A 24,056-nucleotide genomic window follows, 5' to 3' on the forward strand; every position below is an offset into this window, starting at 1 on the left:
GATTTATGTCATATTTTGAATCAGTCTAAATTGGGACCGATAAAATTTATTAATTTATGAAAGTTATTACTATCGAGAATTAATTTATAGAGGGTTCTACTGGTATAATTAGTGAATATGTTAAAATTTTAATATGACTTTTTCATTTTGGAAATAACACCTGAATTTTTGAACAACAACACTTTAAAGTTACAAGTTTGTTAAAAAACAACACTTACAAGTTAAAACGACATCGGGCTTTTTCATAGGCACTTAAAAGACTATTTAAGTAATTTGAGAAAAAAAGAGAGAGTTTTCCAAAGGGAAACTTTGATATATATACTTTTAGAAATCGTAATAACACTTGTCCTTATAATTTTATCAACCACTCAGCTGTAATTAAATAAGTAAAATTCTATTAAAATACTAATTTTATTTTATTTAGAACCCCATTGAATATTTTGATAATGGGGGTTGCTCTTACAACATCTCCATGTATTATTCTATTTTTACTCGAAAATAGAGTAACTTCAAAATAGAAGTAATGTTTTGCTCCAATGTATTACTTTATTTTCTACTCCAAATTGAATATTTTGAAATATTTTATATTTTATATTTATTTTAAAATTAGTAAATATTACTTTCATTTATACTATTTTACAAAACAGTTTATTTTAACTTTGTAACATTTCTATTAAATACGATATTAATCATAATTTTTTTAAAAATAATTAAAAATTACTTAACAATGTTTTAAAAATAAAACATTTAATAACACCAAAATTACATTACATTGTTTTAAACACAATAATACATCAACTTAAATTTATTCATTAGAATTATTATATTTATTCACTACAGATTTTTTATGCTTTATATTATATATATTTTGTTGCATAAAATATTTTATTAGATGGCTGTTTTAAATAATCAATAAATATTAACAGTAAATTTAATAATATATAGTAAAATAGCATTATTATATTTATTTATAATAATATTTTATTAAAAACGAAATATTTAAATTTGAAAGACAATTTTTTATAAATAAAAAAGTTCCACCTATTTTGGAAATAATGAATTGGTTTACTCCATATTTGGAGTAATCATATCTATCACTCTATTTTAAAATGAGTTTTAGAGTGGAGTTAGAGATAATTTTACTGCAAAATAGAATTTAGAGTGGGTTTTGAAGTGAGATTGGAAATGCTCTTAGCAACTAGGTGTTTCGAAGGCGTAGATCCGAAGCCCATTAAACTCAAATAACCTTACTGCCCTAGATTTCAAGCGACAAACATATGCACCCAAAATCTTATAAAGCTTGTACATAAACCAAAATAATCTTTTTTTTTTCTTCTTACAAACGTCAAAATAAAATATTAGTTATAACACTGCCATGAAACGTGTTCATCATCCATTAACCGAACCATGATAGGTTAACACTACCATGAATCAAACTACACGAACCGTTTCAGGTCAAGACTCAAGCACCAGGAGCCGCATCTTTAGCCCTGCCGTGGAAATATCCACCGTACTCTCTAGCGTAATCTTTGACGTGAGAGGCCGTGTCATAGATCCGACTACGTGCATAATCCATCTGATCCGATCCAACCGGATGTATGCCCTGATAATAACGGTACGACCACGACGCCAAGGCCAACGTTCCAAGAAGAAATCCGGTGACCGATAAGAACCCGCCAACGACGACAAAAACGGGAATCCAGATCGGACTAGAGACGATGATCAACGGAATAAACACTATGGAGCCTATGGCTGTTGCCGTGACGGCTATGCCGAGAAGGAAAAGGAAGGTTCCAACGGAGACAAAGAGAGCGAGGTAACTAAAGAGCTGTGAGGAGGTTGGTGAATGAGATCGGATAAGGCGGAGAAGCGAGTCGTAGGGGCTGTTGTTATCGGTGGTGCCACCGTAGATGGGGAGATATTGAGCATCGCCGCGTGAAAACGTTTCCGCCATTGTAGAGAGTGATTTGTTTGATTTTTGTGTGGGTCACCAGAGAACAAAAAGAGGAAAGGGCAAAACATATGGAGGACAAAATTCAAGCTCTGAGGTGGCATTCATGCAAGGTTTGCAAACACGTGGAGATTGGTTTTTGTTTTTTAGTTGTCTTAGATCGAGGTCTTGGTTTAGACTTTAGTATTGTTTTGCTTGGCTCGGTTTATCTGTCACACAACAAAAACAAAAATGTTAGATTATCAATCAGTGGGGAGGCAAAAAATATTTTTAGTGGGGTCAAAGATATTAAATGGACTTAAAATAAGGGCAAACACACATTTTAGATTGGGGGCATATAGATTGATCCTTTATAATTTATATAGAATTTAAAATTTTTGTTGGGTTCATTGCCCCCACCCTAATGAATGTGGCTCCGCCACTGTCATCAATATGGATCCGGATCGGTTATTATTGTCGATTTCAAACTTTTAGAATAAATGGTTTGGACAGTGACAAAAAAAAAAAAAGAATAAATGGTTTGGACATATATATAGGCACAAAATTTCAGATATATTTTGAGTTGAATAAAATGCGTAAGACTAGAGCAAACCATGCGTACGAATCCCACAAAATCTGATATTCCCCAACAAACTTTAAGTCGTGTTGTTTTCACAAATTATCCTTTTTGATTCAAACTAGAGTAAAATACCAAGTCAATGAAGTATCCCTCAAGATGGGGCCAAGACTAACAGACCTCGAAGTCTCTTCACTCTTTTTATACCTCAAAGCAATTCACAAAGCCATAACAACATAGCTCCCTTGATATCAGTCCAAAAGAACAACAAATGAGTTCCTCAAAGAAGATCACTCTCGTTATCCTTCTTGTTTCATTTTATATGTTTTCATGTGTTTCAAGCACTGAGTTTGAAGTTGGAGGAGTAGAGGGTTGGATGGTACCACAATCTAAGACTCAGGGAGATATGTTTAACCATTGGGCATCACACAACCGGTTTAAAGTTGGCGACACTGTCCGTAAGTTTTTTTTTTCTTTCTAAATGCAATTTTCATCTTTACAAATATATATGATGTGGGAATTCATCCTGATTTTCAATGAAGGTTTCAACTACACGAAAGACTCAGTGTTAGTGGTGTCTGAAGAAGAGTACAAGAAATGCAAGGCGACTAAACCTCAACTCTATTCGAACAACGAAGACACGGTTTTCAAACTAGACCGTCCTGGTTTGTTTTACTTCATTAGTGGTATCTCTGGCCACTGCGAAAAGGGTCAGAAGATGATCATTAAAGTCATGGAGACCGAGTCTTCGCCAGATTCTCCTCCTCCTTCATCACCTTCTTCTTCCTCGTCTTCATCTCCATCTCTACCGGCTTCAACTCACAAGAAGAGCAGTGCGTCGAAAACCGCAGTCCAGTTCAGCAGTTCTGTCTTTGCGGTTCTTGTTGTTTCGGTTTTCGGTTTGGCTTAGTCACGGTTGAGCATTTTGTTCTCCTTAAAGATTTCATTCATTATTAGGGCTGCATCGTTCTTACTTCTTGAGTAGTGACTTTCCAAATAAGTACACTGACCGGTCAAGGTTTCAATCAGCATGTTTCACTTTTCTTGTAGCCTTAACTATTTTGTTCTTTACATTTTCTTATAATTCAACTTCTTAGTTATTTTGGGCAAATCTCCTAAATATCATTTTTCGTTTTTTTTGGCATCAATATTAATTTTTCGTTTTTATCACAAAATAGCATTTAGGATAAAAACTCTCAAAATAGTTTATTAATCAATAAAAATATTAAAATACTTTACTTCCTAAACTCATCCTCTAAATAGTAAAACAAAAAGGCAGTTTTGAGACGCTTCATGCCTTTTTAGGTGTGGACTTTGCTTTGCCATAGGGAGAGTAAGGAGAGAAGCGACCTTGCTGATTCCTCGCCTTCCTCACCTTCCCAGCTCCACTTTCTATGTTCAGAGGAACTTTTGGCGGTGAAGAGAAACAGAACGATAGAGCAACCGCCTGTTACATCCCATTACACAAAAATACGAAAACACTCTTATCCTCCAACCTTGCAAGAACCATAAAGTTTAGTTGTGTGTAAACATTACCTGAAGATCAAGTGGGTGAACATTAAAGATGTCTTTCAGAGAGTGCGACTTGTATGCTGCGATATAAGCCCTGTATGCTTCCTTGGCTATCTTGTTCAGATTATAGTTTTCGGCAACATATTTCTCCTGCAGGACAAAGAGCAAGAATTATTACAACGCATCCAATTAACAACAGGAAGTTATTCACCCACAAAAAAGACACTGAATCAGAACTATTACCAGAGCAGATCGAACATCCAAAAGCTTTTTCTCATTGAACACAAGCTCTTTCACAGGTACTTTTGCAGCCTGTGGGGTTAAAAGTACCAATCAGTAAAAACAAGTAGGTTAAGCTTTTGATTGATCTTTGTTTCATATTCAATGTGACAAAAAAGCCATTCAAACCTTAAGGTAACGAATAAACTGAAGCTCTTTAGGGATCAAGAAAAGCAATGCCTTTCCTTTTGCTCCTTCTCCACGGGCTGTTCGACCAACCCTATGAATATATTCCTGCAAAACAGCATCACCCCATCTTAGATGCCAGACAAAAGGAGCCATAGAAAAAACCAGACAAAACAATTTCTCAATACCGTTGGCTTGTCTGGAGGATCATACTGTACAATCCAATCCTACAGATAAACAAGATTCAACAAAATATGATTTCATCAGTAAAACACTATTTGAGTTGTATAAGGGCGTTAATAATAATCAATATGCGAGAAGATACGTACCACGGAAGGAATATCGAGACCACGAGCAGCAACATCAGTACACAACAAGATACCTTTCTCTGCTTTCATAAAGTCGAAAAAGGTTTTGGTTCTTCGGTTCTGATCCAGTCCTCCATGGATGTCACAGCTATCCACGTTGATTAGTTTCATGATCTCGGCATGGAATTGCACCGACTTGCAAGTCGAGAAGAAGACCATTATTTTCTTGTTTAGGTTCTTTTTCAGAAAAGAGATTAGAAGGAGAAGTCTTTTCTCGATCGGAACAACACAATACCCTTGCTCCAATCCTTCATTTGTCACCTAACAGTTTTTTGGAAACTTATTAGGTTAAAAAATCTCCATGCCTTGCTCCCTTTAGATTTCATTTACCAGAGTGTTTCTTTTGATTCATACCTTGCGTCTACCATCATCGACATCAACAAGAACAGGAGATGTCAGTGATACCCGGGCAAGATCTTGAACCTGCAATGATTCACCAGGAGTAAGTATAGAGTAGCTAATAGTGACAATCCCGCAGCTTAACAGAAAAATACCTTGGAGGTTTGGGTGGCAGAGAATAGTGCGGTTTGCCTAGTCTGCATAAACATGATAAGAGCTTTAATCAGTACAAACCATGGCATGTTGCTTTGAAGTACAACTTTACACACAAGAAAAGGAATCTCTCATATACTGAAATGTTTGAATTTGTAAAGTTTTCTCATTCTTCATTTAAATAAACCTTAATTAAGATACGAAGAGAAAGTTTACCTTTGGTAGAATCTTTAGAATCTTATTCACGTCTTCCTCAAAATTTTCTTCCAGTATCCTATCAGCTTCATCAATAACAAGGCACTGCAAATTTAAAGGAAAAAGATAAATATTCATTAGGATCATATATAACTATTAGTACGACTGCAACCCAAAGCTAAGAATCTAATTATAAACCAAACATTCTGTAGTGTTCCTTCTCTTATTCTATCACACAGACGGCAGATTGAACACAGCATAAGCTGCTATCTGCATTTAATCTATGGCTCCTTGTATTGTTATATTTCTCCAAAAGAAGACAAGAAGGACAGTACCTTGAGGTGTTTATAAATGAAACCTTTTGTATGTTGAAGATGATCAAGAAGACGGCCAGGAGTTGCTATCAGCAAATTTGAACCATTCGCAATACGTTGTGCTTCTGTCCTTCTGTTATTGCCACCAATAACCATGCTGACCGTCAGTGAATGATGCTTGAGTAGCTCCTCCGCCACCTTTTTTGTCTGAAATTATCAAAAAAATAGAACAGTGAGGGATGGGAGGCCAGAGTAACGTACATTTACAAACCAATGCAATTACAATAAGTCAACTACATGAAGATGAGAACCTCACAGATTTGTTCTACTTATCTACTCACAACGACAGTATAGTAGATAATAAAGAAGGGAGTTTACCTGGATAGCAAGTTCTCTTGTGGGGCAGATAACGATGACACCAGTCCCGTTGCGAGGAGAGAAACGCTCTTTAAAGAGCAACTCTACAGCCGGTATGAGGAAAGCAAGGGTTTTACCAGAACCAGTCCTGGCAGCACCAAGAACATCTTTTCCCTCCAAAAGGGGAGGAATAGAACCAGCTTGAATCTAAATAAGAACAAATGATTTGAGACATCTGTTTCGCAAATCTGGTCTAAACTAATGAGAAAAAGGATCAAGATTTTTGCGTACTTGGGTCATGTGCTCAAAGCCCATCGTCTTGATAGCTTCGGAAGTCTGCTCTGATAACTCTAGTGATTCAAAAGTCTCATTAGTCATTATCCCTTTCCCAACAACCACCATCTTCTTCTCTTCATCTTCTTCCTTTGCTTCCACCACCTCTTCCTCAGGTTTGTCTCCTCCCTGCGACTTCACTTTCTTAACCTTCTTTTTTCTCTTGTTCTGGACTTCATCTGCTTTCTCCTCCACTACGTTGTGGGTTTCTTCTTCCTCAGCCCTTTGCTGCTTGTCGTTCTTCTTCCCACGGTTTCGCTTTCTTATCCTCTTCTTCACCTCGTCACTGGAATTCTTCTCCACCTCAACCATGTCTGAGTTCTCTGCAGCAAAAATTACACAACATATAAATGAAAAAAAACAACACATTTGAAAGTAACTCCAAAATATTTGAAAGAGGGCCAGTTCTAAAACAGACAACAAAAACCAAGGCTTTCTACAAGTAAAACAGGTTCTGTAATCCCTAAAACCGTGAACTTTAGATTCTACAAAAAAAAAAAAAAAATCGAAACTTTAAGATTGTATTACCAAAAACTAAGGTGGGTGAAGAAGATTGTGAGAGCTCGTGCGTAACAATACAATAATACAGGGAACAACTACTTCTAGTCAAATACAGAGCTTTTGTAAAGTAACTTACATGTAAGAAACGAAACGACTCGAAGGATGCGGTAGCGAAGAGAATTGAGAGAGAGATATATGAAGGCGGCGCAGAGACTTAAGAAAGGGTTTAAGGTTTAAACGAGTGTGGTCTTATAGCAAGTTTCGAATTAGGAATTTTATGTTTGGGTTTGTAATTAGAACAATAATTATTTATGTTTACAGTATTGTAATTAGTATATAATATAGGGACCAAACAGAAATATAATATATTAGGAGGGCCTTAGATATGAAAAGTAGTTTCATTTTTTCGCCCCTGTGGATAATCAGACTCCTTCTTCTCCTTCTCCCTTGCTTCCGATCAAAATTTCACGGTGTCTACCGTCGCCGTCGCTAACGGTGTCATTCGTTAACGTTAACGGTAGATTGCTCTTTCAGAATTTGAATTTCTCATATTCCTTAGAAGCGTATCTGTGAATATAAAGACGGTCAAACCCTAAACACCTGTGAAGAATCTGATGCCCTTGTTCCAAGCAATCTCGGATTGATTGATAAATTTGAGAAAACCCAATAAGAGATGTATCAGATCTTTGTGGAAAGACGGTAGCTTTTTAAGGGAGAAGCAGCTGATAGGTTTCTGAATCTGCGAATCAAACAAGGTTGAGCCTCTCCCCATGATTAGAGGTTTCGAATATTCTCTTACGTTTGAGTTTCTATAGAGAAGAGATTTCGAATATTCTCTTGCGTGCGTTTGGGGTTTCCATAAAGAAGAGATTTTGAGTTTGTGGATTCTCAGAGCCTTTTGGTAAATCTTGTGGGGATCTCTGAGGAAGCCATGGAAGAGTCTTCCCAGGTTAGTGCATTCCCTTCAAGATCTCAACTTCTGATTTACTACCGGTTTAGGAGATCAAGGTGCTCTCATTGTGTGGATTTTGGAATTAGATTATGAATGTCAGGAGGGTCTTGTAAACTAGTTTCAGAGTATATAATTGGAAAATACAGGACAAAAGAGTGCAGAGTTCATCAGATATATATGGCATTATATATATATATATATGTGATGCAAATCCTTTATATCTGACCTTAAAGGACTTGCTTCACGAATGAGAAGGTTTTAGCTTTGGTAATCATCAGTATTCAATAGAGAGGAACATAATAAAGTCTTTGTGGTATTGTGTGTGTGTGTGTTGGGTGACCCCATTGTATTGTGGGGGCTCTTCTCTTGCATAGGTTTTGATAGAGCCAACTGAGATGTATAACTGTTACCTTTTTTTTTTGTTTCTTTCTCCAGGGGAGTTTTGTTACGACCATAAACGAAGAGTATGAAACTATTTGCTGGGGCTGTGGACTAAACCTTGTGCTTCCATCCTACGCACCTGTTTTCAAGTGTGGCTGGTGTGGTGCAATCACCAATCAGAATCCCGTCAGAGTTGAAACCCGAAACTTTGGGTTGAGACGGTTCCGTGACCGCTGTTTTGTTGTTATTCTTGCTGTCTTTATGCTCTTTGTCATATGTAAGTTCCTCTGAACTAGTCCAAAAGAATAACCTAAATTTTAGAAATGATAATACTCATTCTGGAATGAAACTTCAGGTGGTGGGATTTGGGCAGCGTTTCCGGTCGTGTTTTCGATCAGCTTGGCTTGTGGGATATTCCATTCTGTTGTAGTAGTGTCCCTGGCTATATCAACGTTATCAACATTCATACTTGTTGCTTTTAAGTGCGCCGGGAAACCAATAGATATTCTTTATGGAACCCACCCTGGAGTAGGGAGCGGCGCACTTAACAACTATACCTTTTGTCACCACTGCTCCAAACCAAAGTCACCTAGAACTCATCATTGTCGCACCTGTGGCATGTGTGTCCTCGACATGGATCATCATTGCCCCTTTGTAAGTCTCATACCTTCACATATAAGTTTTTTTTTTTTTTTTTTTTTTTTCACATATAAGTTCATTGTCCCTTTTCATATAATCGTCCTCAATACCTTAACCTGTGTCTTGAGGCTAATGAATCTCCATGTGTTGTCTTTTGCAGATTGGTAACTGTGTTGGTGCGGGTAATCACAAAAACTTCATCGCCTTCCTTATCTCAGCGGTGATAAGCACAATCTACGCTTCGGTTATGTGTGTATATACCTTGATCCATATCTTGCCACCCCTGGAAAACCAAGCAGCGTATGCATCCGACATGCCACATGCTAATAGCGTATCTGTTCTGAGAGTGGTGAAGAATATCATACTTGCTTACATAGCGAACGCTATCTTCGTCTCTGTCCGAGGCCTTGTTCTAGTGTACCTCTTTGTGGCGAGTTTTTCAGTGGCGATTGGGCTAAGTGTTTTGCTATGGCAACAGCTTAGCTATATCTATGAAGGCAAGACTTACTTAAGCCATTTGAGTTCTCAAGGAAGTGAGGAAGATGGTGAAAAGAGCTGTGGGAATCTGTTGAAGTTTTTTGGATGTCCACTTTTAATTGAAAGGTACTTGCCAACTGTACGGAACTTGAGGAAGAGGCATAAGACATGAGAAGAGAATGGTGAGCTGTGGATGTTTGTTCTGTTTCTTCCTGCAATAGTTGGAGCTTGTTTTTGGAGCTAACAGGTAATGGATATGAGCAAAGTTCGTATCTCGTTTGTGAAACCACATGTTCATAAGATAATGGTAAATTTTCTATTTGTTTCAAGATTGTAAAATTTTGTTTGCCTGACATGCCTTGAGTTCAACAATGACATGGGAGTGTCCAGTTCAAGTTATGTCTTCTATGCCTTGACTTTAAGACAAACAAAACAACGGTTAGGACCATCGCCTGTTTGCGGTTTGATTAAATGTATGAAGGAACCTAATAGTTGTAATGAGCCAGCCACTTTCTCGACAACTTTCTTCACTATGTTTTTGAACCATATTTGTTCGTCTTTACCTTCTTTCCAAGCTGGTTTCAGAAGCCACCTTAACAATCTCAACAAGCGCAAACTTAAACGCCCTCATTCCTTATCTTTCTTGTTATCTTACCCTCTTCTTCTTTATTAGCCTCAGAAGTATTGGGATTTAGAGCTTGCTCATGAGTCCCATCGACATTTGCTTACTTTGAGTAGCCTGGTTTGCTTGAACAACCATGCAAGATTCTGAATGCAACAGTGCAAGCTGTGGAGTGGGCTGTCCACCTCCAAGAAACTGCGCTATAAGTTGCTGAGATGTTGCTAATCTAATCAATTTGTTCCATGGTCACGGTGTTTTGGACCGGAACAGGTTTCTTTACCATTGAATGATGATTGTCTTGATTACTTTTTCACTCTCAGCAGCAGCAGTTAGCTATTACTTGTTGATTTCATCCAGTGGTTAGTGAGTTTTGGCACGTCCATTACATTATGATTCTGATTGAATGCTTGAATAGGCGTGATGCCTCGTCTCCCTTGGCTTTCTAGTTTTGTCTTCCCGACCATTATGGCTGCTGCTTTGATCACAGCCGAATTTGTTGAACTCAACTTTACTGTAATGTTCACTGTGTACAGCAAAGTAACACTTTATTGTACTTGGCTCGAAGCCAGTTGAATCTCTTGCACTTTCTTCCATTTTTTTTTAGTTTTCTATGCAAGTGATGATGATTAGTGAGTTTATGCCAAAAGGCTTCCATAAAGGGTTTTATTAAGCAAACATTAATGATTACAAAAATAAAAATCTTAGATTAGAATAGGAAAGAGACCGTCATGGAGATATTAATAGACACAAAACAAACTCACTCACATTATATAGTTAGTCACATGGCATATATCGAATCTTCTGACATTATTGTGAAAAGACAGAGATTGATTAATGTTCTAAACTGATAGTTGCATCATCATGCAAAGTATATATATAAGAATATGTTTCTATAAGCTTTAAGAGATTGACAGAGATCAAATCTGATAGAGAGGCTTGACATCCTGTGTTGACCGATCCATGTACTGATAAACCGATGGTGTTTGAAAAAGCTGATGCGGATAACCATTGGTGTTGCTGTTGTAGCCGTACATGTCCATGTTCTGCTGCAACCCATTAGTCCCAGTTTCTTGAACCCCATAGGGATTGTTCACATTGAAACAATTCTGATAAAGCTGGTTTGGGAGAACATTAACACAGTTGGAGTTGAAGCTGTTGTAGGGAAACATACTCGTGTTAAAAACCTCATTCATTCCAGTTTCTTGTGACCCAAGTAACCTAGAGTACATCTCCTCCATACACGGATCCTGGTATATCGTCAGTGGATCCGGAGCCAGAGAATACGCTTGGTTAGAAGCTGATGTCGAGGCTTGGCTTTGCGATAAAGTACTGATCCTAGGGTTAAACAGATCCATGGAAGCTTGGTTCGGACGTTGTTGAATCATCATCTGTTCTTGACGAGCCATGTTGGTGTAATGCATATTCCTCTTCTGTGTTTGAGCTTCAACAACAGCTCCAAGCCTACGTTGCATCATGGTCTGACTACGTTCCAAGGACATAATCAGCTCCTCGAGCTTCTCTGCAGAGTAATTATCAAACCTCGGATCCCAATCTGGATACTTGTAATGAGATCCAAGTTTCGCTCTCTTCTTCGTCTTCGTCTTTTTCTTCTTGGACTCATCATCCTTCTTGATACTTTCAAGAACCTTGCGAAGATCATATTGTTTTTTGCTTCGCTGCGTCTCGCTTAGTTCACTGTACCTTCGAGCCATGTCTTTGACCTTCTCTCTGTCTGCAGGCCATGTTTTGAGCTCTCCGTATGATCCATAGTATATGACGCAGACTTCGACTCCGCAGAGAATTGAAAGCTCGCTAGCTTTCTTGAAGACATTCTCTTGTCTACTAGTTAAGCGTTTAGCTTCCGAAGAAGAAGGTTTCTTGAAGCGAGAAGATGAAGACGAAGCCATCGTTATGTTTTTTTTTTAATTTTCAACTGAATGAAGAGGTGTGATTATTGTTCATTGGGTTTCCATATACATATATATATATATATATATATATAGAAAATATTAACAGAAATATCGTAATGATTAGCTAGATCGGTTTCCTTTTTTCATATGATTTTTCCTTTTAAACTAGTGTTTTATGTTTCTAATAAGGAAATATTTATATTTTGGCTAAATAAAATGGCAAATGTGTTTACATAGATGATGTATGTATAATGTATACTTGTTATACAAGCAAACAACGGCCGACTAAGTTGGCAATTTTTGAGAATGATGTACACATTGTTCAGTTTATACTATCCAGTTACAAGTCTATAATCAATATTTTCTGTATAAATTTTGAAATTCACTAATTTTATTTTTGAATCTAAATTTAAATTTTAGAACGATTCTCTTTAAATAAATAATAACATAAAATGGAATGTAAATACATGATACATCCGACATGTCTTTCATCATGTTGTAAAACTGCAAAAGGAAGAAATAAGAACATTTTCATTCCAAATTAAAAAAACTATTGAAAAATTGGTTATACATCTGATATTTTTATAAACTAGGTGTTTTGCCCGCACATGCGGGCATAATTTTTTTATAAATACTTATTAGTTTATGTCTTATTAATCTTAAACCAGCATAACAAATTATTATTAATGTTTTAAATAGTTAAATCTATATATGTCAAATAATTTTAATCAAAATATATACTTATTATTGTGTTTAGTTTTTTTTAAAACACTCATATCTTAGAGATGGTTTAGAAAATATATTTATATTTTGGTTGAGTAATATTTAATAATAAATTGTTTTGTATCTTAATTTTTTTTTAACTTTTATAACAAAAATATTGTTTTCAGATAGTCACAAAAAAAAAATATATAGAAGAATTATTTTTTTGATAATTCTAAAATATTATTTTGTAATCAATTATTTAATATAGTATATAACATATAAACTTTATATCATTAAAATAAATTAGTGAATAGTTAGAAACTAATAATAAATTAATAACCTATCTAAAAGTCTAAAACCTAATAAAAATATGACAAATAAGAAAAGCTAATATAACATATAAATTTAATGTTAATAAAATAAAATTCGTTTTTATTTATATAGAATATTCATCAAGGCTATTATTTTAAATTAATGATTTAGTGACTCAGCTCAAAACAAATAATACATCAATGATAATTTAACTTAAACTTAATAAAAATATGACAAATAAACAAAATTAACTGAAATCATGGAGAACATGACAAGTAAGCAAAATCACTTCATAAATAATAGTATAGATTTTGCACAAATCACTAAATTATAAATTTTGATAGAAACTGGTTAACTTTCAAAGCAGTCAAATAATATATTTCTAAAACATATTATTTATATCACAACCAAAGAAATAGATGAATTTTATGGCAGAAAAAAAACAAATAAAAGAATGTCCAATAGAGAAGGACAAGTTTAATGAGATAATTACATTCGAACCAGACCCTTATCTTCTCAAACTCAAGCCCCTCCTCCTTGCCGGCGACGCTTCTCTACTAAAATCATAAGCAACAATCTCAACTCTCTTCATCTTTTGTCTCTCCGGCGAATGGCGTTTCCGTTGCCCCTCACTTCTCACTTACCAATCTCAACTTCTTCTATTTCCCGAACCTCTTTCTTGCCTCTCACGCCTCGCCAGCCTAGTTTCTTCTCCGATCAGAATGTCAGCAGGCGTGTACTTATCAGCTGCTCTTCTTCTTCTTCTTCGTACTCCAATAATGGCTCAACTCCAGAGCCCAGGAATGGGAGGTCAGTTGTTAACCTTTTACGCCCACCAGGTGTTTGTGATAATTCCTAAATGAAAGAGTTTAGGATCTGATTAAAAAACATATTGCAAAAAACACTTTTGGCTGCTCTTTGTTAAATTCTTGTGTAATAATATTTCAGTGGGTTAAACGGGCAGTCATCGTTTCCTGGAATGCCTTCCTTGGATGGAACATCCAACCCACCGCTTAAGTGGAGAAGGGTTTTGCTTAAAGTCAGTGGAGAAGCTCTTGCTGGAGACGAGCAACAGAACATTGACCCTAAGGTTTCTTTTTTGTGAATGCATACATAATAAACTTCCTTGTTTCTCTGTTTCCTTTTTCCACAAGACTCATCCAAGTTCCACACTAATCTTAACTAGGTCACTATGTCGATTGCGAGGGAAGTTGCAGCAGTGACTCGGCTTGGCATTGAGGTTATTCTCTAAACATTTCTCTTCTTATTGTGTGATTGAGTATCATGGATTCATCGGCTTGTAGTTGTTAGGTATTAAGCCTTGAGCTCTTTTCTAGACATATTGATTGACAAAAGGACAAAATGATAAAATGCTTACTAATTAGTTAACTTCAAACTTACAAGAAGCATGAACTTGAGTCGCAAGGCAGAGATCTATGCTTTAAACATAAGTGAACAAATGGGTCTGGGTCATAGAGGTTGCAAAGTACTTTATGCTCTGTCTTGGTCTTCTTACGCTTTTACAACAGGTAGCGATTGTAGTTGGAGGAGGAAACATATTTCGTGGATCCACATGGGCTGGCTGCAGTGGCCTTGATCGCTCCTCTGCTGATTACATCGGGTAACACGTCCATTCTTGACTTCTCTTGTGCCACACGAGTCTTCTCTATCACAGTGTTCTTGTTCGTCTCACTCACTCTCTGTCTTTTTTTTTTTGTTTCATTGGTTCATCTGTAATTTGACAGGATGATGGCAACTGTGATGAACGCAATATTCCTTCAAGCGACAATGGAGAGCATCGGAATCCCAACACGTGTCCAAACCGCTTTCAGAATGTCGGAAGTCGCAGAGCCTTACATTAGAAGACGAGCAATTAGACATCTAGAGAAAGGCAGGGTTGTGATATTCGCAGCAGGAACAGGCAACCCGTTCTTCACAACTGATACTGCAGCAGCTCTTCGGTGTGCTGAAAGTAAGTTAAAAAAAAAAAGGTAGCTTCTGTGTTAAAAGTTTCCTTCAGTGATTCATTAAACGCTTTTTTCCCACAGTTAACGCAGAAGTAGTGCTGAAAGCAACGAATGTCGATGGAGTCTTTGACGATGATCCTAAAAGAAACCCAAACGCTCGCCTCCACGAATCACTAACGTACCAAGAAGTAACCTCAAAGGATCTCTCTGTGATGGATATGACTGCTATCACTTTATGCCAAGAAAACAACATCCCAGGTTTTCTTTATATATAAACACACTCTCGAAACTTACATATGAATATATGATCATCTAAATTCCAACAAGAATGTGTGTTTTTTTTGTGTCACAGTTGTGGTTTTCAATCTATCTGAGCCTGGAAACATTGCGAAAGCAATTAAAGGAGAGAGAGTTGGTACACTGATTGGTGGAACCTGGAACTCTATTGTTGCAAACACATGAAGAAACTTCTTCCTTAATATAGTAACTTAGGTCAGGAGAATCTTACAACTCCTATATATAGCTTGCAGAAACCTCTTTACTTCCTAGGAACGTTATCTGTCTGAAAAGTTTTGAAAGTTAAATGAGATGTTATATAATCAGAGCCGTGCCTAATTTGTTTAAAAAAGGCATTTGCCACAGGCCCCTAAAAATATATAAGTTTTTAGGGCCCCATAAATCACCAAAACATAGTACATAATATAATTTTAGAGTTAAAAGTCTTCCAACTCCCAGTAATGTTGAACAAGTTCGAATCTCTTATGTGTTCTTTTGTAAATTTGTTGAACAAAAACTTATATAGAAAACGAAATGTTTCGGTAAGTAAATGTGGTGTTGTTTCCTGTATCGTTTTTGTTTATTGGAACTATCAATTTTTCTATTACCTATTGGTATTTTTTTCTCTTTTGTTAGTTTTTGAACATGTTTGACTGTTTATTAATGTTTTGTATGATTATAAACTATATTAACAATATTATGTGTTTTATTGATCTACACTAAAAAGGCCCCAATTTTAGACTCTGCCTTAGGTTTCTACGTGTCTTCGCACGGCACTGTATATAATATATAGTTTAGATTACAAATACACAAAACTCATTTTAAAACCCTTTGGGCTATTTTTGGATAATGTCAAAATTAATAAAGTTACATAAATGTAAAAAAAAAAAACTAATAATCTATTATTCCCAAATGTGACTGAAGAAATCAGCAAAAGTTGGTGAAGCAGACAAACTAGCATAACCAGGGCTCATTATTCCCGCCGGCGAAAATAATCCGGGTGGTATCGCCGGGGAGAACAACCCACCTAGATGAAACATCGGGGAGAACATTCCGGCGGAAGCTGTCGGTAACATAGCCGGAGACGGCGAGAGTATACCCGGCGGGTAACCACTGAACTCAGCTGCTTCTTCCATAGCCGTCGAGATTCCTACCGGTTCCTTTCCTCCTCTCGGGCTAGCATTCTCCGTCGCGGCGAGTCTCGCCGCAGGTGATACATCTCCGTCGTTTCTTGAATCGAGGAAGACCTCAGAGGAGATCCCGGTGAGACGCTGGACGACGTTCATGAAGTCGGAGGCTGTGGTGTGCACGACCTTTGGTGAAACGGCGTAGATAACCACCGGCTCTCGAGCAGCGTAAGGTGGAGGTTGGTCACGATGCTGAGGAGGTGGAGCAGGGTGTTTAGGAGGTTTCTTGATCTTGTGAGAGTCTTTGTGGACGCTTAGAGGTGAAGGACGAGGACCATAGATCGGAAGCTGACGTTTTGGAGTCTGTTGATCAGAAGGATTACCGCCGGCGAAATATGCCGACGGATCCATTAGAATCTTGGTGGATTTTCTCTTTCACTATTTTTTGTTGTAAAAGAGTTTCGATCGAACTTGGTTCTTCTTCTATGTTTGGTCTGAGAATTGAATGGGATGTTTGACGACGAGTATATTGACCAAAACATCAACACACAATGTTTTTTGTTTTTTTTTGGTTTCTCAGACCGTTTAGTTTGACTTTCCAAATGTTGACTTTTTGTATCCATCGTCTAGACGTACATAAGAAAGCACATGTTCAATTTAGGAAATTTAAAATTTGTCGAATATATATTATAGCTAAGATTGATGTCAAAAAAATACTATAGCTAAGACTGTGTTTGTCACTAGATAGAAAATGCAAAACAAACATAAGTTTAATCATTAATTTATTTTCAGGAATGCAAAAACGAAAGAAAATAATTTGTTTATTGAGTTGTATTGTCCACTCGACACCATGCTTATCTCATCTGGATAAAAAAAGTCTGTGGGGATATAAACACATACTTTTAACCTGTGTCGGAAATTTCTTACCATGTTTGGTTGGGTTCTTTTGTAAGCACGTAATTGTTGTGATTGGTCTTTTATGGCGATTTTTTTGGTTTGTTTCTTCTCCAACGAAAATTCGGTTATTGTTGATCCAAAAATATGTAGTTCCGGTTATTCGATTCAACTTGAAAGTCATTTAGAAATGCGCTTCCAACTTTTCTAAAGCCCAAATACTGCATCCAGTTTAGCCCAACCAATTTGTTAATTGTCACGTAAGTTAATCGCAGGATCTTAAGTTACTGCTTTTCGGTCCGAAGTGCATATCTCGTTAGGAAATCCAGGATTGGGTTAATCGTGTCGTGTTGCATTCAAAAGTTAGTTGGGCTTTGGTCCTCCTGCTAACAAAAATAAAATAAAAAACTTGCAAATCGAATGTTGAAGCAAGTACCATTTCAAGCATACGATTATCCTTTAACCATTTTACTGTTAGATAATAGTGTTTCTCATACAGTCATACACGTTTAAGAAATTAAAAATTCTGTACTTTAGCAAAATTGATCACACTAGCAAAAAAAAAAAGTTCTCATGATATATACAATATCTACGTTCAAAATAGCTGATGACAATTATAAAAATCAAAACGGCGTAATATGAGTGGTGTTCGTCTCGTAAGCAGACAAAGCAGAAGCAGATGTATTCACCTTCAGAACCTTTATCAAATCTTTCGCCATCTGTCTCACCATCGGCGAGCAGTTGCTCTGAATCACCACCAACAGCTTCGTCACGCCGTTACATCTCTCCACCGTCTCCTCCGCCCTCTTATCTTCTCTGAACACGTAGCACAAACACCACAAAATCGTCACGGCGTGCTCCGTCGCCTTCTCCGAGACTTTCAACAGCTTCCTCACAACTCCTTCCACGCACCTCCCTCCGGCGTCTCCGCCGCATATCTCCGATCTACCTTCCCGCTTTGACGACAGTGTCTCCAACAGTTTCAACGACTTCTCCGTCACGGCGACGCTCGTTGTCTCCGTCAAGAGAATGTCTTTGATCATCGTGATCGTTTTCTCCGCGATGAGTTTCGATCTCACTCGTTTCGAGGTGGAGATTGTGATTAAGAATGATAAACACGCTTCCATCAAAGAAGCATCCGTCTCGGAGCTGATCGATTTGATCAGCTCCGTTAGGATCCCGTCACGTTCTGAGATGATCTCTTTTGACTTCGTGTCGAAAGAGATTATCTCCAAAACCCTAACGGACTCGATCTTAGTTTTCAGATTCCCGCGCTGAATCGCGAGGAGAAGCGCCGTCAAGCAACGGCCGCCACCGTCCGTTAACATCAGATTCGATAACCGTTCGCGATCTCTCTCGTTGTTATCTCCCTTGAACATAGTATCCAAAATCATAATCGCCAGGAGACCTAGCTTGATCTTCGCCGTCGCGCGTGTTCCGCCGTCCACGGCGGCGATGATGTCGACCAGCATTGGCGCGAAATCATTTCTCTTCCAGAGAAACTCTCTGTTCGCGTCAGAGTCTTTCGCGAATCGTACGATTCTGGAGAGATTCTCCAGACGAATCTCGTCGTCGTCCTTCTCGAGACTCAGTCTCCTCAACGACTCGTTCACTTCTTCCACCGTTAAAATCCCTCGTGGCGGAGAGCCAGCGGCGCGACGGCCGACGGAATCTGACCAGGTTTTGATTAGCCGTTGAAGAGTGAGGTTAGGAACGAAATCTTTAGTCCGGAGAATCTGCATAGTGGCGGGACAAGTGTTGTTGCCACCGTCGAGCCACCTCTGGATACTTGCGCGGTCGTAGGTTACGCCGGTGCAGAGACTAACGGGAGACTTCATCACGTCGAGAGATATGGGACACCTGAAGAAGCTAGGAACCGTAAGGTACGTCTCTGTTTCATCTCTCCCCATTGGTTCAAGGGAAAATATGGTGAGAAAATGCGGGAAAAAAAAAGGTGGGGAAGATGATGATTGTATTGGTAAGTGAAAGGTGTGGAAGAAAGTGAGTAGAGGTGGCTTTAAAGACAGAGTCAAATGCACGCTCGCGTCACCGTTTTGAACCAAAACATATTCCAAGACATGACAGTTTCATATATATCTCGATATATACTATAATAGTATTGTGTATTTAATACGAAATAATTGAGATGTTCAGGTAATTTCTTTGGTCTTGGGTCAAGGTTTTTTCTGTGAGTGTCCGTCCTGCTCGGTCAAATGTTGCAACCGGTAGATCAGGGTTTGATGGGAGCTCTGCCAACGGTGCGACTCTTACTCACGTGTGAGTTAGGAGTCCAGAAGTGTGTGGATAATAGTGGGACCCATATTCTACATGAAGGCCTGGTCTGGTCTGAACTCGTCAAGAGAACGATGCACATGGACTTGGTCCATATCTGTAGTCTTTTTATTGTACTATCAGACACCGAACAATCATTATGAAGCAATGTGTTTTTTAATGAAGCAATGTGTTAACGCAGAACAGTCAGGCAAATATTACAATGTGGTATATATAATATATGGAAGCTGAGATTGGTCATGGCGACTAATATACTTTTGAAATTTTAATTTGCGTTAATGATATCAAAGTTGCTGAAAAAAATATATATCAAATTATAAATTGTGTTGTGGCTTCCACTACGGATAAAAGAAAAAGAAATATTTTTCTAGGGAAAATGTTTGATGCCGGGAGAAAAGCAAATGCGTTTTGTTTTTGTGGGTTGTCATCTTTGTCAATATAACGTTTTAGAAAAGTATTCGAAGATAGATCCATAACATTTTCGTTGTCTAATAGTATATGGTTAGACTGTCTAGTTGTCAAATGAAGCTGTGTAATTGACTAACAAACTTGAGGACTGAATATATAACTACAGACAGTATTACTCTTTCTATATTTGTAATTAAGATCGATTTATTTTATGAAGGGTTTTATACATACTAAGAAACAATCAATAATTGTCAAGTAAGTTTATATGATAAAACTAGATTTTGACCCGCTCTGTATATTTTTGTTTTATATTTTTTAAATAATTTAATTTTTATATTTTGTGTGTTTTAATTATATTTATGTTTTTATTTGTATAATATTTTTCTTAAATAATTAGTAAGAGATTTTAATAATTATATTAAAATAATTGGATCACACCTATATCATTAGGTCATATTCCTATTTTAATAATATTGATATAGTTCTAGTACATTTTTCTTTAATAGCTAGTTTATTATATATCTCTTAATCTCGGTCTATTAGTTTATTTTAGCATGGATAACTAATTGATGATCTACATAGTTTCTTACTTTGAATTTTTAAAATATTCGGTTTAACAAATATTAAATAAAATTTTGAACAATGAAAAATACTTATAAAACATAAAGTCGTTGGCTTTAGAGTATCTTTAATGTATATCTTTATATTTTCCCTTAAATTAGAAATCTATGTTATACAAATGGATTTGTATGAATATATAATAAAATTTATATAATTTAAAAGAAAATATAAAATAATGTTAATTTTCGTCTTTATATTTAGAGGTGAAATAATATATCTTCATATATTTTCTATAAATATAAGAACTCTGTTATATAGGTATAAATTGTAACAAATCCATCACTATAATAAATATCTTTAATTTAAAAAAAACAAAATAGAGGTGAGATGGAAATAGTCTTATAGAAAATCAAACTTGGGTGCTGATTACAAATTATTTAGTTTTAGTAATTTGGGTGGATAAGTTCGGCTATTACTCATGATCTTCTCCGTTTATTTATGCTAATTAAGCTTAATCAGAACTTTTACTAGAACTTTTTTTTTCCGTAAAAGCTTTTACTAGAACTTGACAGATACATTTTGAAAATATAGCACGTCCGTGTTTTTATAGTGTAATGAATGGTAGTTAGTAGTATCATTTAATTTGGAATAATTTTTCTCGGTTTAATAATTTTCTAGAATCCTTGTAGTGTTATCTCAGACGAATGAATTGAGTGTATTTTAACTCGTGAGCATATAATTAAACTTGATAATTTACGTATTGGTAAGACTGTACGAGGGAAAGTTAAAACATAATGATGCGAATGTGCATCATTGTCTACAGTCAGCAATTATGGCAGATCGGTAAAAATCTGCGCCAATTTCTATGATCTCACCTTTAATAAATTAACTCAGTCATCATCTCCTTCATTTCATGATTTTCATCCATTATTGTTCTTGATAGGTGATGATTTCGTTTGCCCTTGGCCTATCTCCGATGTATGCTATTTCTATTTTTCAAATAAAAAAAGTATAATAGAAATGGACTTTAATCTAATGTATTCTTTTAAAATATCAATATCTATATAGAATAGGGTTGGAAATAATCTTATATGCAAAGAACCTTTTTTCCTTTGCAAATAAATATATTGTAGGGAAATGAGAAGTAAGTAGACAATAAATTATTTCGGGAAATATGGTACAAATATAAACCAGATTTTCTGTTTCTCTTTGAAACCAAAAAGATGCAGACTTCGTACAAGATTTACAGGTACATTTGGTTATGACAACCTGGTCACAGTGGATCCGAATGGAAGAAGTGGAGGATTAGCTCTGTTTTATAATCATGAATTTCAAGTTCAGGTTGGATATACGAGTAACAGAATGATAGATGTAGAAGCAGTCACCCTGGGTAAAAAGATTTTTTTAACTTTTGTATACGGTGACCCGGTACAAAAATTGCGAGAACAAGTGTGGGAACGTTTAACACGATATGGACTGGCAAGATCGGAATCATGGTTCATAATTGGGGATTTGAATAAGATTACCGGTAATCACGAAAAGGAGGGAGGAGCTTTAAAGAGCGCTAATTCATTTCTCCCTTTCAACGATATGATAAGGAATAACGATTTATTAGAATTCCCGGCAAGGGGAAATAAAATGTCGTGGCAAGGTAGAGAGGAAAAGGCAAAGGAGCTTTTATGATCAGATGCCGACTGGATCGTGCTTTAGCTAATGAGGAATGGCATACTCTTTTTCCGGTTTCCTATACGGAGTATTTGGGGATGGTAGGGTCTGATCATCGGCCAATAGTTGTTTTTATTGAGGATAAAGTACGCAGGAGAAAAGGACAATTCCGGTTTGATAAACGATGGATAGGACAAGAAGAGCTGCTAGAATCGATTGCCTCAGGATGGCATGAGAATAATAATGGATCTTCACAAGATATTGTATCCAAAATTAGTAATTGTAGACATGATATTGCGGCATGGAGAAAGGATAATCCACCATATGGGAAAGAAAAAATTGCAGACCTTCAGAAAGTATTGGAAGAGGTACAAACTGATGATTCTAGGACACAAGAAGAAATTATAGAAATTTCAAAGAAACTGCAAGATGCATATAAGGATGAAGAGGAGTATTGGCATCAGAAAAGCCGAAATATGTGGTACTCATCGGGGGATCTAAATACCAATTTTTATCATGCTTTAACAAGGCAAAGACGAATTCGTAATAGAATTGTGGGTCTATATGATGAGACAGGAAATTGGATAACAGAGGTAGATGGGGTGGAAAAGGTGGCGGTGGATTATTTTGGGAATCTTTTTACTTCAACTGGTCCCTCTGAATTTGATAATTTTCTCGAGGAAATAACACCATCCATTTCCCTCCAGATGAATCAACGCCTTTTAAAGGTAGCAACAGAGGAGGAAGTGAGGCAAGCTCTATTTATGATGCACCCGGAAAAAGCACCTGGACCAGATGGAATGACTGCCTTATTTTTTCAGGTATCTTGGCATATTATTAAGGATGACCTGGTGGAATTGGTGAATAGTTTTTTAACTACAGGAGAAATGAATTCAAGGCTAAATCTTACTAATATTTGTATGATCTCGAAAACGGAGAAACCTACAAGGATGACATAGTTAAGACCTATTAGCCTCTGCAATGTGGGGTATAAGATTATATCAAAAGTATTATGTGAGATGCTGAAAGTGTGTCTACCAAAGTTGATATCGGAAACACAGTCGGCATTCTTACCGGAGAGGTTGATCTCAGATAATATTCTAATAACACAAGAGATGTTTCATGGTTTGAGGACAAATAAATCTTGTCAAAATAAGTATATGACGATAAAAACGGACATGAGTAAGGCATATGATAGGGTGGAATGGGATTTTATTCAAGCATTACTCAACAAACTGGGCTTTGATCCACATTGGACGAAGCTAATGATGGAATGTATTTCCTCAGTTCAGTATCGGGTACTGTTAAATGGGAAACAAAGGGACTTATAACTCCACACAGGGGCCTTAGACAAGGGGACCCGCTATCCCCATATCTATTTATCATGTGTACTAAGGCACTGGTTGCAAACATTAAGAAAGTGGAACAAGGGAAACAATTAACGGGAATGAAAGTAGCGAGAGCTTGTCCATCAATATCTCATCTACTGTTTGCGGACGACAGTCTTTTCTTTTGTAAGGCACAAAAGGATAAATGCGAAACTATACTAAAAATTTTAAAGGACTATGAGGCAGTTTCAGGTCAATTGATAAATTTCCAAAAATCATCAATCCAATTTGGACACAAAATTGAAGAATCCAGGAGACAGGAAATGCGTGATATATTGGTATACAAAATATAGGTGGCATGGGATCTTACCTGGGACTACCGGAAAATATAGGAGGATCCAAAGTCCAAATATTTGGCTTTGTCCAAGATCGGCTAGATACCAGGATCAATGAGTGGACTTTTAAATATTTCACTAAAGAAGAAAAAGAAGTGGTTATTAAGTTGGTGGTTACGGCGCTACCAAATCATGTAATGTCGTGCTATCGACTACCACAG

The 24,056-nt window shown here is 36.8% G+C and overlaps 8 protein-coding genes across 8 annotated transcripts; 3 read left to right on the forward strand and 5 right to left on the reverse strand.

Moving 5' to 3' along the window:
- Positions 1-1,289: 1,289 nt before the first annotated feature.
- LOC108860869 (oleosin G-like) lies at positions 1,290-2,026 on the reverse strand. The gene has a single exon (XM_018634719.2). It carries the CDS (start codon positions 1,952-1,954, stop codon positions 1,463-1,465), a length of 492 nt encoding a protein of 163 aa, XP_018490221.1. The 5' UTR covers positions 1,955-2,026; the 3' UTR covers positions 1,290-1,462.
- Positions 2,027-2,663: 637 nt separating this feature from the next.
- Positions 2,664-3,600, forward strand: LOC108863557 (early nodulin-like protein 21). The gene is made up of 2 exons (XM_056998476.1): positions 2,664-2,965; positions 3,050-3,600. The coding sequence occupies exons 1-2, from the start codon at positions 2,779-2,781 to the stop codon at positions 3,415-3,417; spliced, it is 555 nt and encodes a 184-aa protein (XP_056854456.1). The 5' UTR covers positions 2,664-2,778; the 3' UTR covers positions 3,418-3,600.
- Positions 3,601-3,694: 94 nt separating this feature from the next.
- LOC108863555 (DEAD-box ATP-dependent RNA helicase 51) lies at positions 3,695-7,274 on the reverse strand. The gene is made up of 13 exons (XM_018638018.2): positions 7,121-7,274; positions 6,442-6,806; positions 6,172-6,357; positions 5,815-6,000; positions 5,501-5,584; positions 5,287-5,328; positions 5,147-5,215; positions 4,754-5,053; positions 4,613-4,651; positions 4,428-4,532; positions 4,263-4,331; positions 4,044-4,169; positions 3,695-3,954 (listed from the first exon to the last, which is right to left on the reverse strand). The coding sequence occupies exons 2-13, from the start codon at positions 6,793-6,795 to the stop codon at positions 3,799-3,801; spliced, it is 1,716 nt and encodes a 571-aa protein (XP_018493520.2). The 5' UTR covers positions 6,796-6,806; positions 7,121-7,274; the 3' UTR covers positions 3,695-3,798.
- A 100-nt stretch (positions 7,275-7,374) lies between these two features.
- Positions 7,375-10,059, forward strand: LOC108863556 (protein S-acyltransferase 11). Its single transcript, XM_018638019.2, has 4 exons — positions 7,375-7,933; positions 8,372-8,594; positions 8,673-8,971; positions 9,117-10,059. Exons 1-4 carry the CDS (start codon positions 7,916-7,918, stop codon positions 9,603-9,605), a joined length of 1,029 nt encoding a protein of 342 aa, XP_018493521.2. The 5' UTR covers positions 7,375-7,915; the 3' UTR covers positions 9,606-10,059.
- An 843-nt stretch (positions 10,060-10,902) lies between these two features.
- On the reverse strand, positions 10,903-11,983 carry LOC108858889 (agamous-like MADS-box protein AGL103). The gene has a single exon (XM_018632745.2). The coding sequence runs from the start codon at positions 11,960-11,962 to the stop codon at positions 10,973-10,975; it is 990 nt and encodes a 329-aa protein (XP_018488247.1). The 5' UTR covers positions 11,963-11,983; the 3' UTR covers positions 10,903-10,972.
- A 1,480-nt stretch (positions 11,984-13,463) lies between these two features.
- On the forward strand, positions 13,464-15,551 carry LOC130503906 (uridylate kinase PUMPKIN, chloroplastic-like). Its single transcript, XM_056998478.1, has 7 exons — positions 13,464-13,792; positions 13,931-14,072; positions 14,169-14,222; positions 14,512-14,603; positions 14,728-14,954; positions 15,031-15,207; positions 15,302-15,551. Exons 1-7 carry the CDS (start codon positions 13,593-13,595, stop codon positions 15,409-15,411), a joined length of 1,002 nt encoding a protein of 333 aa, XP_056854458.1. The 5' UTR covers positions 13,464-13,592; the 3' UTR covers positions 15,412-15,551.
- A 422-nt stretch (positions 15,552-15,973) lies between these two features.
- On the reverse strand, positions 15,974-16,891 carry LOC130503907 (protein MKS1-like). The gene has a single exon (XM_056998479.1). It carries the CDS (start codon positions 16,761-16,763, stop codon positions 16,128-16,130), a length of 636 nt encoding a protein of 211 aa, XP_056854459.1. The 5' UTR covers positions 16,764-16,891; the 3' UTR covers positions 15,974-16,127.
- An 819-nt stretch (positions 16,892-17,710) lies between these two features.
- Positions 17,711-19,246, reverse strand: LOC108858016 (U-box domain-containing protein 29-like). The gene has a single exon (XM_018632012.2). The coding sequence runs from the start codon at positions 19,154-19,156 to the stop codon at positions 17,870-17,872; it is 1,287 nt and encodes a 428-aa protein (XP_018487514.2). The 5' UTR covers positions 19,157-19,246; the 3' UTR covers positions 17,711-17,869.
- Positions 19,247-24,056: the final 4,810 nt, after the last annotated feature.

This window comes from Raphanus sativus, unplaced genomic scaffold (assembly GCF_000801105.2).
Source record: "Raphanus sativus cultivar WK10039 unplaced genomic scaffold, ASM80110v3 Scaffold1220, whole genome shotgun sequence".
Classification (NCBI taxonomy): domain Eukaryota; kingdom Viridiplantae; phylum Streptophyta; class Magnoliopsida; order Brassicales; family Brassicaceae; genus Raphanus; species Raphanus sativus.

Coding starts and splice junctions, on each gene's coding strand:
- LOC108858889 (XM_018632745.2), bottom strand. CDS start 11,962: ATGGCTTCGTCTTCATCTTCTCGCTTCAAGAAACCTTCTTCTTCGGAA.
- LOC108858016 (XM_018632012.2), bottom strand. CDS start 19,156: ATGGGGAGAGATGAAACAGAGACGTACCTTACGGTTCCTAGCTTCTTC.
- LOC108863557 (XM_056998476.1), top strand. CDS start 2,779: ATGAGTTCCTCAAAGAAGATCACTCTCGTTATCCTTCTTGTTTCATTT. Junction 2,966..3,049: donor TAAAGTTGGCGACACTGTCC/GTAAGTTTTTTT, acceptor TTTTCAATGAAG/GTTTCAACTACACGAAAGAC.
- LOC108863556 (XM_018638019.2), top strand. Junction 8,595..8,672: donor CTTTATGCTCTTTGTCATAT/GTAAGTTCCTCT, acceptor ATGAAACTTCAG/GTGGTGGGATTTGGGCAGCG. Junction 8,972..9,116: donor TGGATCATCATTGCCCCTTT/GTAAGTCTCATA, acceptor TGTCTTTTGCAG/ATTGGTAACTGTGTTGGTGC.
- LOC130503907 (XM_056998479.1), bottom strand. CDS start 16,763: ATGGATCCGTCGGCATATTTCGCCGGCGGTAATCCTTCTGATCAACAG.
- LOC108863555 (XM_018638018.2), bottom strand. CDS start 6,795: ATGGTTGAGGTGGAGAAGAATTCCAGTGACGAGGTGAAGAAGAGGATA. Junction 6,001..6,171: donor CAAGAGAACTTGCTATCCAG/GTAAACTCCCTT, acceptor TGATAATTTCAG/ACAAAAAAGGTGGCGGAGGA. Junction 5,329..5,500: donor TTCTAAAGATTCTACCAAAG/GTAAACTTTCTC, acceptor ATGTTTATGCAG/ACTAGGCAAACCGCACTATT.
- LOC130503906 (XM_056998478.1), top strand. CDS start 13,593: ATGGCGTTTCCGTTGCCCCTCACTTCTCACTTACCAATCTCAACTTCT. Junction 14,073..14,168: donor AACAGAACATTGACCCTAAG/GTTTCTTTTTTG, acceptor AATCTTAACTAG/GTCACTATGTCGATTGCGAG. Junction 14,604..14,727: donor TCCTCTGCTGATTACATCGG/GTAACACGTCCA, acceptor GTAATTTGACAG/GATGATGGCAACTGTGATGA.
- LOC108860869 (XM_018634719.2), bottom strand. CDS start 1,954: ATGGCGGAAACGTTTTCACGCGGCGATGCTCAATATCTCCCCATCTAC.